Source organism: Podarcis raffonei, chromosome 8 (genome assembly GCF_027172205.1).
Source record: "Podarcis raffonei isolate rPodRaf1 chromosome 8, rPodRaf1.pri, whole genome shotgun sequence".
Lineage (NCBI taxonomy): Eukaryota > Metazoa > Chordata > Lepidosauria > Squamata > Lacertidae > Podarcis > Podarcis raffonei.
The window spans coordinates 89,759,030-89,775,059 of record NC_070609.1 but is presented as its reverse complement, the minus strand read 5'-3'; the positions used below and the strand labels follow the sequence as shown (position 1 = coordinate 89,775,059).

Here is a 16,030-nt window from a genome sequence, read left to right as displayed (position 1 = left end):
GCCTCCACTGTAGCAGAGTGACATGGGAATTCTCAAACACAAAGTACCTGTAACTGTAGTTCCTCACCACATCTCAGAACTGAGGGGCTACATGCCCAACAGGAAGCAAAGCTTGAGCGTCAGTGAAACTGTAGATGTATCAGTAACATGATGCTTTCAGCTGGGCAAGATCTCTACAGATCTTCTCCACTGGTGCCACACAAGCCCCTCCTTCTACACCAGAACTATAAAAGAGAATCGTATTCAGGGGTCTTTACACAGCACAACCATGTGGCACCTGCTTCTCGTCACTCTGCTCTGTGGAGGTCCTGCGGGTAAGCACTGGGGAAGGGGCAGGAGGAGGGGGGCATCCTTTCCCCCACAGCCATTAGGAACTTCAAATAGAATGTTGGAAGATTCAGGACAGATAAAATAAGTAACTTATTCACGCACCGCACTGGTACTCACACAGGAGGCAGTGATCACTACTAACTTAGTGGCTTTAAAGGAGGATTAGGCAAATTCATGGGGGATGTCAATGGCTACTAGTCATGCTTGGTGTGCACTACCTCCATTGGTTTGCATAGTGTTCTTTAATTTTTTATCATTTATTCATGTCAATGTATTAATGTCACTTAAATTTAAAAGATCCATGGGGTCACAAAGAGTCGGACACGACTAAACGACTAAACAACAACAACAACAATTAAAAAAAATCTAAGTGAATTGCTTCCAATAGTATAAAATATGCAAAAATTAGCAATAAAACAGTATATATAATAAATTTACCAAAATATAGGTTAAAAAAAAAACCCAGTTAAAAATAAAAGGACCCAAAATAAGCAGACAGCAAGAGTAGATGATAACAATCAAACAAATACTCTGTTATTACTGGTCAGTATAGATAACTGGGGACGCGGGTGGCGCTGTGGGTTAAACCACAGAGCCTAGGACTTGCCGATCAGAAGGTTGGCAGTTCGAATCCCCGCGATGTGGTGAGCTCCCGTTGCCAACCTAGCAGTTCGAAAGCACATCAAAGTGCAAGTAGGTAAATAGGTACCGCTCCGGTGGGAAGGTAAACAGCGTTTCCATGCGCTGCTCTGGTTCGCCAGAAGCGGCTTAGTCCTGCTGGCCACATGACCCAGAAGCTGTATGCCGGCTCCCTCGGCCAATAAAGTGAGATGAGCGCCGCAACCCCAGAGTCGGCCACGACTGGACCTAATGGTCAGGGGTCCCTTTACTTTTATAGATAACTGAGCTAGATGAGCTGATGTTCTGAATCAGGATAAGGTAGCTTCCTATATTCCTGATACCAGACAACAGAGGCAAGTCACCCACAGGGCAGGTTTAGCCTTCACTGGGTGGGGGCTGAGCCTGGTTCCTGACAAAACCCAATAGCTCCAGCCATAAAGAATCCAGCTTACTCCTCACTGAATTACCTCCCTCTCTAGAAAGACAGCATGTTGTAATAGTTAAGAGTGTTGGGCTAGGACTGGAGAAAGACACAAATCCTCACAGAGCCAGTTAAGCCATGAGCCGGTCACACTTGCTCAGGCTAATCTATCAGACAAAATTGTTGAGTGGGGGAGATGCAGGCACTGCTACCCTGAGCTCCTTGGAGGAAAGGAGGGATTAAAATGGAAGAAAAAAGAGTGCAGCAGAAGGCAAGGGAAGAGCAACTGGTAGGATTGAGTCCACATCCTCTGAAGCCTGGTGAGGGCCAGGTCTGTTGCCTTCTCCTGCGCTAGGAGTCCCAAAGAATCTCTGACCACAGAGATTCTCTTACCACAAAGCTGGCTTGCAAACCAGGCAGCCTCTTTTGCTTCCACTCCAAATATTGGACAAACCTGAGTAAACAACCTAAGTGGTAAAATTTCTCAACCATGCCCTGATGCCCCTCCTCATCGTGTGGCTGAGGAAAATTAGTCCAGGAGAGCCTGAGCTGCAAACACTGGAAAAACTGAGATTGTTTCCCTCCCTGGCTTTTCAAGTGCGTCAACTGAGATTTCATTGCACTGCTTCCTGTGGTCTACGACTCAGAGACTTGACTTTAAGATGAGCACATTGTCGTGTGTACCCTATTCCTTGAGCAGAAAGAGACTTCGGGAGTTCCAGTGCTTATCCAGGGTTCAGATTCCTTGGAATGGTCAACAGAGACGGTGGTTTCTTTAGGATATATGGTTTTATTTTCAAGTATACAGTCTGTGGACAAACGCTGGCTCCTTCGGCCTGAAGCTAGATGAGCACTACACCCCATAGTCGCCTTTAACTGGACTGAACTGTCCAGGGGTCTTTTACCTTTACCTGAGCATTGGATGGAAGGGTTTACAGCATTAACACCTCAGCAGATTTGCTTCCCCATCAGGTTTCCAGGGGAGCCCCAAGTCCAGCACAGAGCAAGACATTTCTCCATCTTTCCAGTTTCCCAAATCAGCCCAGCTCTCACATACACAGCCCTCCCGTGGCCTGTTATTCTCCATCCTAGGATGATGTATCATCCAGTCAGGTGAGGTGGGGAAAGGGCTCCTCGTTTGTCTCTAAGGCAATAGCGCTCACCCTTTAAGATGCAGATGACAGGTGTATTCTAACCTCACATATACCGGATCACAGGTTTGGAAAGGATCACGTGTGTCATCCAGATTCCAGACTGACCTCCACACCACTTCCCACCAAACCTATAAAACAATATTATCCTGCCCACATTATGATGCTGCTCACAAGGGCATGTCCTTCTCTGCGCTTTTCCAGTGCTGGCTGGCAAGATTTCCATTGAGGATGGATGTGCCAAAGGTCCTACATATTGGTGCAAGAACCTCGTGACGGCCATCCAGTGTGGTGCCTGGGAACACTGCATGCAGGCTGGATGGAACAGTGCCACCCAAGTGAGTAGCTGCTGTTCTCTCTCTCTCTCTCCCTACTCTGACTTGACTTCAGTGCAGGAAGTTAAAACTTGGGGGTGGGGTTAGTTGGGGACAGCTGCACTGTCTCTGTCTTTGGCATATTGGGTTGCTGTGTCGAGAAGACCAGGGGTTGTCCGCCCACTTTCTGCCGGTGACCCAGGGTTTTGTGACAGCAGCATTTTCAGGTTGCCCTCATTTCCTTAATTTTTCCTCCAGGAAGACACTTGTGCAGACTGCAAAGAGATTGTTACCATCCTTGTTCGCATGGCCAAGGAGTCAACTTTTAAGGTAACCCAGGTAGCTGGAATTGTGAAATTAGTGCTGCTGCTGCTGCTGCCCACAAGGTTGTTCTCTCTCTTTTTTGCAGCAGCATTTAGTCTGTACCTTTTGTTGACATTTAACCCAGATTTCCCTTTATACCATGGAGAATCCTGTAAATAAAAATAATCCATAATGCATCTGCAGTCTAAAACATGTGGGTTTCAGGCTGAAACCCTGCATACTCATTTATTTACCTGGGAGTAAGTGTCACTAAATTCAGTGGTTCTTACTTATGAGTGAACATGTGTCGGGTGTTGCTGTTAAAGACAGCAGGAAGAGGGCCATTGCACTCAGGCCTTGCTTGTGATGTCTGGTTGGCTACTATGCGAATGGGCTGTTGGACTAGAAAGGGCTCCCTTGGGGGTCTTCTGATGTCCTTAGCTAAGCTGATTGTGTGAAGAGTCCCAGGAGAGGCAGGCATTGTGAGAGACAGCTGGACAGAGATCTCTGTCTTGCCCAAATAGCTCCCAGACACTAGAACTTAGAAACATCCAATGAAGCTGAGTGTTGGATGAAATAAAGTTCTTCACACTTCACACTTCATAAAGTTCTTTAATTATGGAACTTGCTCCCACAGGAGGCAGAGATGGCCACCAACTTGAATGGCTTTAAAAGAAGAGAACAGAATCATAGCTGTCAACGTTTCCCCTTTTTAAAGGGAAATTCCCTTATTCCGAATAGGATTCCTTGCAAGAAAAGGGAAAAGTTGACAGCTATGAACAGAATGCTGGACTAGGTGGACCATTGGCCTGACCCAGCAGGCTTTTCCTATGTCTGGGGTAAAGGTAAAGGGACCCCTGACCATTAGGTCCAGTCGTGACTGACTCTGGGGTTGCGGTGCTCATCTCGCTTTATTGGCCGAGGGAGCCGGCGTACAGCTTCCGGGTCATGTGGCCAGCATGACTAAGCCGCTTCTGGTGAACCAGAGCAGCGCACAAAAACGCCGTTTACCTTCCCGCCGGAGCGGTACCTATTTATCTACTTGCACTTTGACGTGCTTTCGAACTGCTAGGTTGGCAGGAGCTGGAACTGAACAACGGGAGCTCACCCCGTCGCGGGGATTTGAACTGCCAACCTTCTGATCGGCAAGTCCTAGGCTTGTGTGGGGTAGCCAGCCTCATATAACAAACATGCATGTCTATTTAATATATGAAGAGTGTAAGCTATACTGCCAGGCTTAGCTATGTCCACTTCCCACCACCTTGGGAGGAACTTTGTTCTTCAGTGTACTTGATTGCTTCCGCTCACCCGCATGGCGGTCAAGAGCTACTCTTGAATTCCTGTCGGAACTTTCACCACTCTCACCACTATGCAAATTTTACTCCCTGTATAACTGTTTCTGAAGCACATCACTCTCACCTCTGGAGAATTTGTAAGTAAACCATTTTTTAAACTTACGAAACATGGTCTTTTTCCTATGCTGGGGAAACAAGGAAAAGAAACATTTTAAGGGGACATTTTGGAACTCATGCGGAGGGGCACATTTTAAAGGTGTTACAGCCTGTATTTCCACATTTTACTTTGCTGCATGTTTAAAGTATCTGCTGGGGTTCTCTCCCCAAAGAGTACTTCCCCCAAACTTGGATCTTGGCTCCCAGAAATTGTCCTATGTTCTCCCCTCTGCTCTCTTAACATTGCTGTTCCCACACAGAAGGCCATCCAGAACTACTTGAAACACGAATGTGCGGCTTTTTCACTTCAGACCTTAATCCCAAGATGCCAGGAGCTAGTGGATACCTACTATTCTCTATTCATCACCGCCTTAGAAGGACAGATTGTAAGTGGCCCTTTCCCCCCCCCCCACATCAATGGCAAATAATTTCTCCACAACAAACAACGCAGTGGCTGTTGTGTGGAGGGAGGGCAAGGGAGGGAAAGCAGAGGCTGCTCTGTCATGAGGTAGTTGGTTTTGGATGCCCTGAAAGGGCAGCAAAGCAGCTGACAGGCTCATCTGGTCCATTCCACTGGGAGGTTCTTGCACATTTCAATGGGGCTTGTGCAGGAAAACTTCCCCAGGGCCTTTGCTGCAAGGACCACCTCTTCATACCCTCCAGCATTCCTCAGATTAAAACAGGAACATTTCTCACTCCCCCCCCACAAATGACCTCCCCATTTTTGTGTCCCCCCCCCCTGCAAATCAAATTTTTATCAGAAAATTTGTTTTATGAAAAGAAGCACACACACCAATAAATGTATTTAAAAATAAATAATAAATATATTTTAGAAAGAGGCAAGATTAGATGTGGATGCTGGAATCATTTTTTTAAAAAACTCAAGACTTCTTTTCACTCTGCTCATCTCCCCCTTTCTTCCTGCCCAGGGCAGCCCTGTGTTCTGCCTGCACCTCAGAGCTGGTGTGTCATGGGGGGGGGGCGTTCCCCTCACAGGTGGCAGCCTCTCCTCCTCACCTGCAGTCCAGCAGCTGCTACAAGCTGCCCAAGGGGGGAGTCTGGCAGCGGTAGCCATGGAGAGGCAACAAGATGCTCCTTCGCGGCAGCCAGTGGGAGAAATAGGGACATTCCAGGTTCAAATCAGAAGCTGGGGTGGCTTTTGTAAACCTGGGACTGTCCCTAGAAAATCAGGCCACTTGGTGGGCATGCCTCTGCCTTGTCTTTCAGATTAGGGCAACTGGAGAGGGATTATTCCTTTCTCATGCCTTATCCCTTCTGCCCTTCAGCAACCCGACGCTGTATGTGCAAAGTTTGGCCTCTGCCAGTCTGACCCACTGGAGAGCAAGGACATCTTTGGTCTGCTGGTTCAAAAGATGGCAGAACAGATCCAGCTACTGCAAGGCAAAGCTTTTATTATGCCCAACAACAAGACCCAGGTAAGGAGAGCCTCTTCTGATGACATGAACTCCAGTCCAGTGAAAGAAAATTGTATGAACCCCTAAGCCAGCCTTCCACAACTTGGTAACCTCCATATGTTTGACAGTACAACCCACAAACATCTGGAGTGTTTTGGGTTAGAGAAGGCTGATCTAAGCAGTTGTCTAGGAAAGCATATTGCATCCTACTTCATTCTACTTTCCCATCAAAATAAAATTATAATGGTTTCAAAAGAGAGCCAGTGTGTTCTAGTGGCTAGAGAGTATCAGACTAGGACCTGGAAAACCAGGGCAAAAATCCCTATTCAGCCATGATATTCACTGAGGTTGGGCCAGTGACTGCCTAACTTACTCCACAGGGTTGTCATGGGGATTAACTGGGGAGCGCTTTGGGCTTCTTGGAAGAAAAGGTGCTTCATAAATGTAATAAATAAATAAATAAGATAAATGTATTTATTTAAACATTTATATCCTGCCTTTTAGAAAAACCTTTTCACAGGGTGGTGCACAAGAGCATATATAGAGCCACTTTGAAACCATTATAAGGCAACAAATACCACTAAAAATATGCAGCAGCAGCACTGCAGCAGGCAATGCAGGAGGGCAGAGATAGAAAGGAAGAGGAATGAGGTAAGGGTAGGGGAGAATGGGCAGAGAAAGAGTCCAGTGGGTGGGTCGGTAGGAGAATCAGGAGACCTAGGTAAAGGGACACCTAACCGTTAGGTCCAGTCGTGGCCGACTCTGGGGTTGCGGTGCTCATCTCGCTTTATTGGCTGAGGGAGCCGGTGTGCAGCTTCCGGGTCATGTGGCCAGCAGGACTAAGCCGTGTCTGGCAAACCAGAGCAGCACGTGGAAACGCCGTTTATCCTCCCACTGGAAGGTACCTATTTATCTACTTCCACTTTGACGTGCTTTCGAACTGCTAGGTTGGCAGGAGCAGGGACCGAGCAATGGGAGCTCACCCTGTTGCGGGGATTCGAACCACTGACCTCCTGATCAGCAAGTCCTAGGCTTTTATGGTACATAAATGGCAAAGCTGGGGGGCGGGGAGTGCACCCCTCAGGTGGGTGCAATGAAGCAGCTGAAGCTAGAACATTTATGCTCCAGTAATAACAGGGCGCTAATCTTCCCAAAATGAGATCTGCTCTGTTGCACCTTTGATTAATTTCTGTGCCTACCTGCTACACGACTTATTCCTGTTTCTTTTCCCAGGATAATCCCAAGGAGGAGCTGCTCTTCCCTTGGCCCTGGCGTTATGTTTTGCCTCAGTGTTGGCTGTGCAAGAACCTTGTAGGCCGGATTGAATCCAGCCTCCCCAAGGTATCGTATTCTCTTTTCTTTGTGCCTTAATTCAGCCTTCTCCAACACGATGCCCATCAGCCCCAGACAGAAGAGTCCTATCATACTGGGTCTGATGGACATTTTGGTCTGAAACATCTGAAGAAGGCTGCTTTACACATCCAAACTCTGGTCCAGAATGCAACATCACGAGACTCTAAATTGTTATTCTATTTATTTATTTTGTAAATGTTTCTGGACCTCAGCATTAAGCTTGTGAACGTGTCTGCAACCAAAGCTCAGGAGGCTAAAAGTTTAACTGATAGAAAAGGTGGAATAGAAGCTCCAGGGATGAATGGACTGGGCAGGTCTTTGTCTTTTCAACTTTCAGCCTCTTTTGTGGCAACTTAGCCAAAACTGAGCTGGCAAAATGTGGGGAAAGTGGAAAGGAAGGAGTCCTCTCACATAATAGCCAAAATATGTGGTGAAGGCCACCGATTTAGATTCCTTTAAAAGTGACATAGAGAAGTCCATTCAGTAGTTGGCTTTTGGTATATCAATCAGTAACTCGTTGCTGGCTTCCCAAAGGCACCACTGTGGGGAATCTGAACTAGATGGACCTTTGATCCAGCCGGACTAATAAATTCTATGCACATCCTGTAAAGAGGCCCTTCCAGGCCACTTTCTGGCTTTTGAAGCCTTTATCCAGAATGAAGAAAGCCATGAAAAAATGATGACATGAAAATAAAATAGGACAGTGTGAGTTATTATTTGAATGCTTTTTATTTCCACATTTTTTAAAGCATTATTTCTATCTAATTATTGAGGGGAAATCCTGCTTTCATGCAATGTTACAGTCAGTGCTTTTTTTTCTGGAACAAAGGTGCCAGTACTGTTACAGTGAGTGCCACGTTTGTAACATGGTGGGGAGAGGTGCCAGTGCTGAGTACCCTTTTAGTACTCCCAGGAAAGCACTGCTCACAGCTGATATTAAGTATATGGCAAAATCTATGTCAGAAAAAAAACCACATCTCTGATTTGCTTACTTAAATTTGCAGTTCTAAGCTGAGAGAGCGTGTCACAATTTGATATGATGAACAGCTGTGAAACCAACTGAATGCCAAAAATTGTCTAAATTGGGGGGCCCCTTTGAGCTTGAGGCCACTGGCCCCCCACAACCCTAACTGGCCCTATGAATAAAACCTTGTGGTGATTCTTGACATCTTCCTCGGTTCCACCTTCATGTGTCCTAAACTACAAGGCAGGCGGCAGCTTTCAAGTTGAGAATGATGTCTCCGAGTCTGGATTCAGACTCAGGGCAGGCCACTAACTTCATCCAAAGTCCTTTGTCTTCTTCCTTAGGAAGCTATTGGCAAATCCATGGCCCAGCTCTGCCGCTTTGCACCCGGAGCCGCTGCTGGGATGTGCCAGTGCTTGATGGAGAAATACACTGTGACCATTGTAGACGCGGTTCTGGGCAAGTTGGGGCCAAACCTGATCTGCGGGATGATGCTCATGTGTGCCACAGAAGAAAACTGTGGCCCAGGTACAGACAACTTGAAACCTTGGTGGGCTAGGTGGTGTTTTGTGGTAATCTATGATGTTTGTCACTCTGAGAAATTTCTGCACAGTTTCCATCATTTTGGCTGGTTCTGTGTGTAGCACCTTGCCATCCAGAACAAGAAGCAGCCTGGCCACATACTCACCTCTGCTCCTCCACAGGCCACATCAGGCTAAGTCAAGGGGTCAGAAAATCAGGACCAGGGGCCAAATATGTGGCCCTCAAAACTCTCTCTAGGCCACACCTCTCACTGGCCCTGCTTCACACTAAGGCCTAGATTAAGCTAAACCAGCAGAAGCCAGAATTTAAGATTCTGCCTGGTCTTTACTGAACCTCCATCCTGATCGGTTTGTGTGATGTTTGCACATCTTCCCATTAACCATTGCATTATTCCACACTTTTCAAGGCATTACCATGTCACTTACCCAATTGCAAAAAGTCTGTATTTTTTCCTCTCCCAAGTAGACTTGTACTAGGATGATAGTTTTTAATCACTTTAATACTGCCAAACTAGATTTTCCCCATATGCCCTTGAATCCCTCCCCCCAATAGTGACAGCCTGGAGACACCCTAGCAATGGAATGACAATTGGTATGCAAGCCCAGCTATTCTCTACAATGGGCAAACCGGCTTTGCATACAATTCTGGGAACAACAAAGAGTTTTTAGAAAGCAGAGGCCGGCTCTGTTCACACTCCTGTTTTCTGTGCATTCTCTGCATTCCCAGTGCTGGGTTTTTAATCTGTGTTCGCAGTATCCTATCCAAAATGCAGGAGTAACCTGTACTTTGCCAGTTTGATGCATTACTTCTCAAATCAGCTGCACACTTCAGAGTCCTTAAAACATTCCTAATTCGTCTCTAGCCAAGGTGTGACCCCCTATGCAAACAGTAAAGACATCTCATCCCTGTGTACATCTTTTGTGTGCAGAAACAGAATGAGGCCCTGCTGATGTGGACAGCTGGAGGAGGGGGAGAGCTGTGAAGCAGGGTGGGGGGGACTTTGCTACCCTTTGGGGCGGTAATGTGGACACCCTTTGCCTCCCTCCCATTCATTTTCACTAACTGCTGCCTCCTACTGGCAGATGGCAAAAATGAGCAAGCTCCCTGCAGGTAGGCATGCACCACAGTTGGGGTGCACTTGGCTGCAGGGCACTTCGCTAATTCTCCCCAGAAGGTGCTGGAAGAGGAGGTTGTGGAGGGTGGGGGTCCGCCAGTTTGAACAAGCATTTGATTGGGTGGCATGCTTGTCTGTCAGTCCAGCTGTGCAAACAGCATCCTTTGACACTTTGCCTGTATTCTCCCACTGTTTGACAGGTGCAGAGGCTTACCTAGGGGTTGGCTAGGTTGGCCCTTGCCAATGGTGCAGGCCCAGGGAGGCGGCTGAGAGTGGCTAGGAGCCCTCCCACCCATGTGCACTTCTCTGCTTCTCTGAGCGGCCAACATCTCCTTGCCAAGGGGACAAGGGATGTGGGTGGGGGCACCAATACATCTCATTGCCAGGGGTGCATCATCTCCTCCCTCAGTGCAATCGCACTAATTGCACTGATTTAAGTCCTTAAGCTGTTTCTAATTTGCCTACAGCTAAGGTAAAGACATTCCCACCCCTGTCGAATCCCCTTGGTGTGTACACAAACAGAAGTGAATCAGACACTAATGAATCCAACAGCTTTGGGTTGAATGTGGAACTTCATTGCCCTCCGAGGTGGTAATGTGATCACACCCTAGGTCACAACTTGCTATAGAAAGTTGGCTGCTTAGACTGAGATCCAACTGAAGGCAGTGGGTAGCTGGGAAAGTATAAAGCCTTCGTGTGTGCGTGTGCGCATGTGCAAAACACCACACTGCTCCACAGCCCTGCCTCTTTGTGCTTTCCCCCCTTGCAGAGACCTCTCCACTGTCACTCCCTGGCCCAACTGACCGCTGCCAAGCCTGCCTGGCTCTCAAGACCCAGGTGAAGGCAACCCTCAAGCCCAACAGCAGCAGGGCTGAAATGGAAGCAGCTCTGTTGACAGCCTGCAGCAACACTTTTCGGAGCTGGGAAGAGGTGGGTTACCCTAACGTGCAGAAAGCCACAGCCTTCTTCAAAGGATTGTTAACAATATGCAAAGGCCAGTTCCCATACAAACATGGCATGAGATGAACACTGCAAGGCCTTCCTTGTCCTCCTAGCTGGAGGAAGAGGCCCAGGACCCTCACCACACCCCGACTGATGCAGCAGGGAATGAGAGTGTGGCTTGCCCCATGTCACAATCACAAACGGGGACCCAGGCAGTAGCTGCCTTTCTTAAGCTCATAGTCTGGTGTCTTCCAACAGTTATTAGACTACAACTCCCATCATCCCTAACCATTGGCTATGCTGGCTGGGGATGATGATGAGTCTTTTTATTTATTTATTATATTTATATCCCAGCTTTCCTCCAAGGAGCTCAAGGTAGAATACATAGTTCTCCTCCCCACAGTTGCCTCACAACAACCAGGTGAGGTTGGTTAGGTTATGAGTGGCTCAAGGTTACCCAGTGAGCTTCATGGCTGAGTGGGGATTTGAACCCTGGTCTCCCAGATTCTAGACCAACACTCTAACCATTATACCACACTAGGAATTGTAGTCTAACGATATCTGGAGGGCACCTCACTGGGTTTGTCAGATGGGAGACAGAACTAAATGTGTCAGTTCAGTTAGTCTTCGGTTTCAGCAGGACATGGGGAGGCTAAGAAGTTGTGAGAGAGGTGAGTTTTGAGAGATTTGAAAGACGGTGGTCCTCCATAGATATGCTGGGAAGCAGCCCAATGCATAACAGGCAGTGAGAGAGTAAGGACAAAATCACAGCTTCCCAAAATTCTACTTGGGGACTCTTCACAATTACATCAGCCTTCCTCAACCTGATGCCCTGCAGATGGTTTGGACTACAACTCCTATCACTGTAAACATCTAGGAGACTGAATAATTACTGCCACTTATAAAACAGCCTTACCCAACCTGGTGCCCTCTGGATTTTTAAAGACTCATCAACCGCAGCCAGAATGGCCAATTATCAGGGACAATGGGAGTTGCAGCCCAACATCTGGATACCATATTAACTAGCCCTGCCCATGAGAAAGACATGATAGGAGCAAGGAATGGGGGCAATCATAAGACTCTGTCTCAATGTTGTTGTGGTTGTTATTATTAAACAGTGGAGAGAGGGATGATTCCTATTTTCTATTTGTATCCAACTTCAAGTATACCAGCCCATGGGCAATAGATAGTGAAATAGCCAGTCCCAATACTCCACTAACACCCTCTGTGCACAGGTGGCCAAGCCAAAGGGGCCAGATGAGCAGTGGCTCAATATTTACTTCTCTTCCTCCTGTTTTGTAGTGCAAAAGCTTCATTGATCAGCATGAGCCAAAGTTGTTCCTACTGCTTGCCAAGCCTTGGAGCGCCCAGAGGACATGCCAGGTACGAGGCTATCATCCTTGAGAGAACAACAACATTCAATTTCACATTGCTCACTGTTGGTGTAGCATCTTCAGATGTTATAGTTGAGGAGCACAGCAGAGAGGGTTTGGAAAGCATTTTCAAAGTGTGGCAAGCTGACACTCAGCTTCTGGACACAAGCAAGACATGTGGCTCAGTCCCCAACTAAACAGCAGACGCTCTCCTGAACATAACTAAACTTTCCAGAAGTTGGTTCCCCACGTACGGCATACCTTGCTTACTCCTGTGTACTGTATTGACATTTGGTCATTGCCCTTCTGGCAGGTACTCTTAAGTGATAGCCAGCAGAACCAAATTCAGATATGGGAAGTTGTCAGATACTAAAGTTTAAGATGACCTGTCAAGCAATCAATGCAAAAGAGGAAGATGAAAAGCCAAATGGGTGCTGCTAGAACATCAGGGTGATGGTCCTCTATAGCTCCTTAAAGCTATAGAGAAAGAAGAGGTGGGAGTGGGAAAACCCCTTTTCAAGCCATTCTAACCATCTCAGAATCTCCCACAGAGGCCCCCAATTGACACTATCCCTATATTGAAAAGGGAAGTTTCTAGCAACAAAGGTGAACGCATTATGTCAAGCAAAGGTGCCAAGCAGCATGGACTGCTCTCCCTCTTCTCTTCATAGAATTGTAGATTTGGAAGGGACACCATCATCTGTTCTAACCCCCTGCAAGTTTTTTCCTTGCTAACAGGAACTAGGAGCCTGCGTGGCTGAGGAGCCTTTTCCAGGAACTACTGCCTGTGCCCAGGGTCCCACTTATTGGTGCTCCAGCCTGAGTACTGCTGAGGAATGCAAGGTGAGAATGGAGTGCTGGTTCTTTGGGTTTGTAATGTGCCAAAAGAAGAAATCTATCTCCAGATGCCAGGATTTTGCCCTAATGGTCTTTGACAAGAGATAGCTTTGAGACTGGTTCACTAAGGGCTCATCTGCTTGCCCTGCCGCTTTCCCCCAGGAAAACCCAATCTTTACCACTGAATCAAAGCAAACATCAACCAGTTTTTGACATTTGTTCCAATTCAGCGCTAAAGAGCAGGCTTTCCTGGAGAAAGTGGTGGGGCAAGTGGAAAGCCAATTGGACCCATGCTTTCTAGGCAAGGGGACAAGTGCAAGTGTGGAGAAGCACTAAGAAACAAGGAAAAACCCATTGACAAAGGCATTTGTGGGTGAAGTCTTTGGGCATATTGTAGAAATAAAATATAAGTCATCCTTCTTCGCATCTGTGAGATAGATAGATGGATATAAAACTATTATTGTGTGCTTCCATGTTTTAGTGTTTTCCTGTTTATTAGTAGACATGTGAAACACCCCTCCCAGCACAGAAAAACAAAGCTAGTTGCAATGTTTCAAAAGTTTCCATCTGTCAATGGCTACCAAGATAATCACTGTAGGACAACAGCTTGGAATCCTATGGAAGCCCCTCTCATTATATTGCGTGGAATTGGCACAGGAGGTCCTGGTGAAAGGGTGTAATAAGATTGGGCTTTTGCGGCACTTGCAGTCTATAAATGCAACCATTTCCCACAAGCTAATTCCACTTTAAGCTGTTAAACCAGAGCTTTCACATGCCCCCAGCACAGAAACTGCAGAGACCCTGAAGTTCCCAGGTAGCTTCTGTACCGTCATCTACTACAGAATGTCTGCATTGCCTCTTTGGGGTATGGATCTAATTTCTCTCTTCTCTCCCTTCTAGGCTGTGCAGCACTGCCAGGATCATGTGTGGCTGTAGCCAAAGAACGGGGAGCCAGCAGCATACAGCAAATAGGGGAGGGTTACACAGCCCTGCCCCACAAACCACTTGCTTGGATTCTTCCTGATGACTGATCATTGTGGCAGGGAATGAGGGAAACCATGAAGCTCTCATACTCTCAACTATTACAGTTATGCCTCTTCCCCCAATTTGTGTTTGATTTTATTTATAAAAATATTTATAGGCTCATAGCAGGGCAGCATAGAGCAAAATTTACAAGAGAAAGAAAATACTATTAAAACCATTCCAAATGATCATGAAAAAGGCAGGTGGATCTGAAAAGCTTAAACTGATGAACAGGCCTGTTGACATTTTAAAAAGTCTTCAAGAGACTCCAGGAGGCAAGGATACCCACCTAATTTCTGTTGGAAGACACTTCTGCAGTATGGCTCTGATGACACTAAATGCCCAACTTCTAGTTGAGACCTGCTGGGCCTCTGTAACACAGGGGACAACTAACAGTGTTCCTCTGGATCACCTCAGTGACTGAGCTGGGATATAAGGGCTCAGGCAATCCTTAAGGTATCCTGGACTCAAGGTATTGAAGGATTTGTATATTAATGCAGGAACTTTGATACTCGGCCCAGCAGATGAGCAGCCAGTGTAGATGTTTTAACAGAGGTGTTATATGCTGGCAGCCATTTGCCCCCATTGGTAGTCTAGCCATTGCATTCTACACCAGCTGGAGATTTGGGATCAAGCCTAAGGGCAGCCCCGCATGCAGTGCATTGCAATAATCCAGTCCTGAGGTCACTAATGCATGGAATGCGGAGGCCAGGCTACCCCAGTTCAGAAATAGCCAAAGTTGCTCCTAGGCACAGTGGTCGCTTGGGCCTCTAATGACATGGATGTAACCCAGGAGTATCACCCCAACCCATGGACCTGCAACCCTCACCAGAACAGACACATGAACCTCCTACCCACAGAGCCTCCATCTTCCCTGGATCCAAACTTAGTTTATTGGCCCTCATTCAGTCCACCACTGCATTCAGGCATGTGTACAGGACTTCCACAGCCTCTCCTGATTCAGATATTATGGAGAAATAGAGCTGCATGTGCTTCAGGACTCAGCATTAGTATTATTAATGAAAGATATATCCCACCCTTCCTCCCAAAGAAGCTCCAAAAGTCCTGCTCTCAATAGCTCTATGTAGATATTAAATAACACTGGGGACCAATGTGGAACTCTACAGCGCATGTGCCAGGGAGCTGAACCCCCCTGCCCATACTGCTCTCGGGATTCAAGCCACACAGGTAGGAACAAAGCCACTGTAAAAGTGCCTCCAATATCCATCCTGAGCAGTTGGTCCAGGAGGATACTATGGTCAAACTCTTGGTCTAATTTCATATGCGTCTGAGCATGAAGCTGCTGCAGCGAAGAGAACCAGAAGACCATGCTCCAGTTTTCAAGCATCATCAATTCAAACATTTGTTGTTAGCAATACTTCAATGAGACACAAGTTCTGAGATGCTACTTGATGGTTAGAACTCTTGTGTGAAAGTTGTAACTATTAGCAAAAACAATATCCAAGTTAAGTGCTACTTTCCAACTCAGGTGGCTAAACTGTGGCCTGCAGGCCATAAGCGGCCACCAAAGGGATTTCTGGTGGTCATCCAAGTGGAAGTGGCACCTGACTGGGATGGTGGTGAAGGCAGTGTGTTCATTCTCCACCTGCCATCATAATCCTGCTTCACTACATTAAGGGGAAGCTACTGTGGCAAAGGAGGGAAGGGGTGGAAATTAATAACAACTGCAGAGAGTGGACATGGCCTAGGGATGTCATTGATGCAAATGAAGTTAATAAGAGGACATGGCCCCTTTCACCCTTCAGCCACACTCACTTTAGCCATCACTGCACTTGCTCATCACGTGACCATTTCTGCTGAATGCTAGTCCAGTTTTCAGCAAAAGGGTTTGCTCTGGAGAAAAGACACACCATA

At 46.9% G+C, this 16,030-nt stretch overlaps 1 protein-coding gene across 2 annotated transcripts; it reads left to right on the top strand.

Moving 5' to 3' along the window:
* Positions 1-213: 213 nt before the first annotated feature.
* Positions 214-14,238, top strand: SFTPB (surfactant protein B). 2 transcript variants are annotated; one of them, XM_053401490.1, is made up of 11 exons: positions 214-314; positions 2,728-2,861; positions 3,096-3,167; positions 4,852-4,977; positions 5,878-6,027; positions 7,240-7,347; positions 8,668-8,851; positions 10,750-10,910; positions 12,225-12,305; positions 13,034-13,138; positions 14,033-14,238. In XM_053401490.1, the coding sequence occupies exons 1-11, from the start codon at positions 269-271 to the stop codon at positions 14,066-14,068; spliced, it is 1,203 nt and encodes a 400-aa protein (XP_053257465.1). In that variant the 5' UTR covers positions 214-268; the 3' UTR covers positions 14,069-14,238. The 2 variants fall into 2 exon arrangements, with proteins under 2 accessions (XP_053257465.1, XP_053257464.1); XM_053401489.1 differs by having other exon boundaries at positions 3,096-3,176.
* Positions 14,239-16,030: the final 1,792 nt, after the last annotated feature.

What these genes read in the sequence shown, in the direction of transcription:
- SFTPB (XM_053401489.1), top strand. Translation starts at nt 269, where the DNA reads ATGTGGCACCTGCTTCTCGTCACTCTGCTCTGTGGAGGTCCTGCGG. An exon ending in GCTCTGTGGAGGTCCTGCGG is followed by an intron (nt 315 to 2,727) that starts GTAAGCACTGGG and finishes GCGCTTTTCCAG; the next exon opens with TGCTGGCTGGCAAGATTTCC. An exon ending in GCGCCCAGAGGACATGCCAG is followed by an intron (nt 12,306 to 13,033) that starts GTACGAGGCTAT and finishes CCTTGCTAACAG; the next exon opens with GAACTAGGAGCCTGCGTGGC.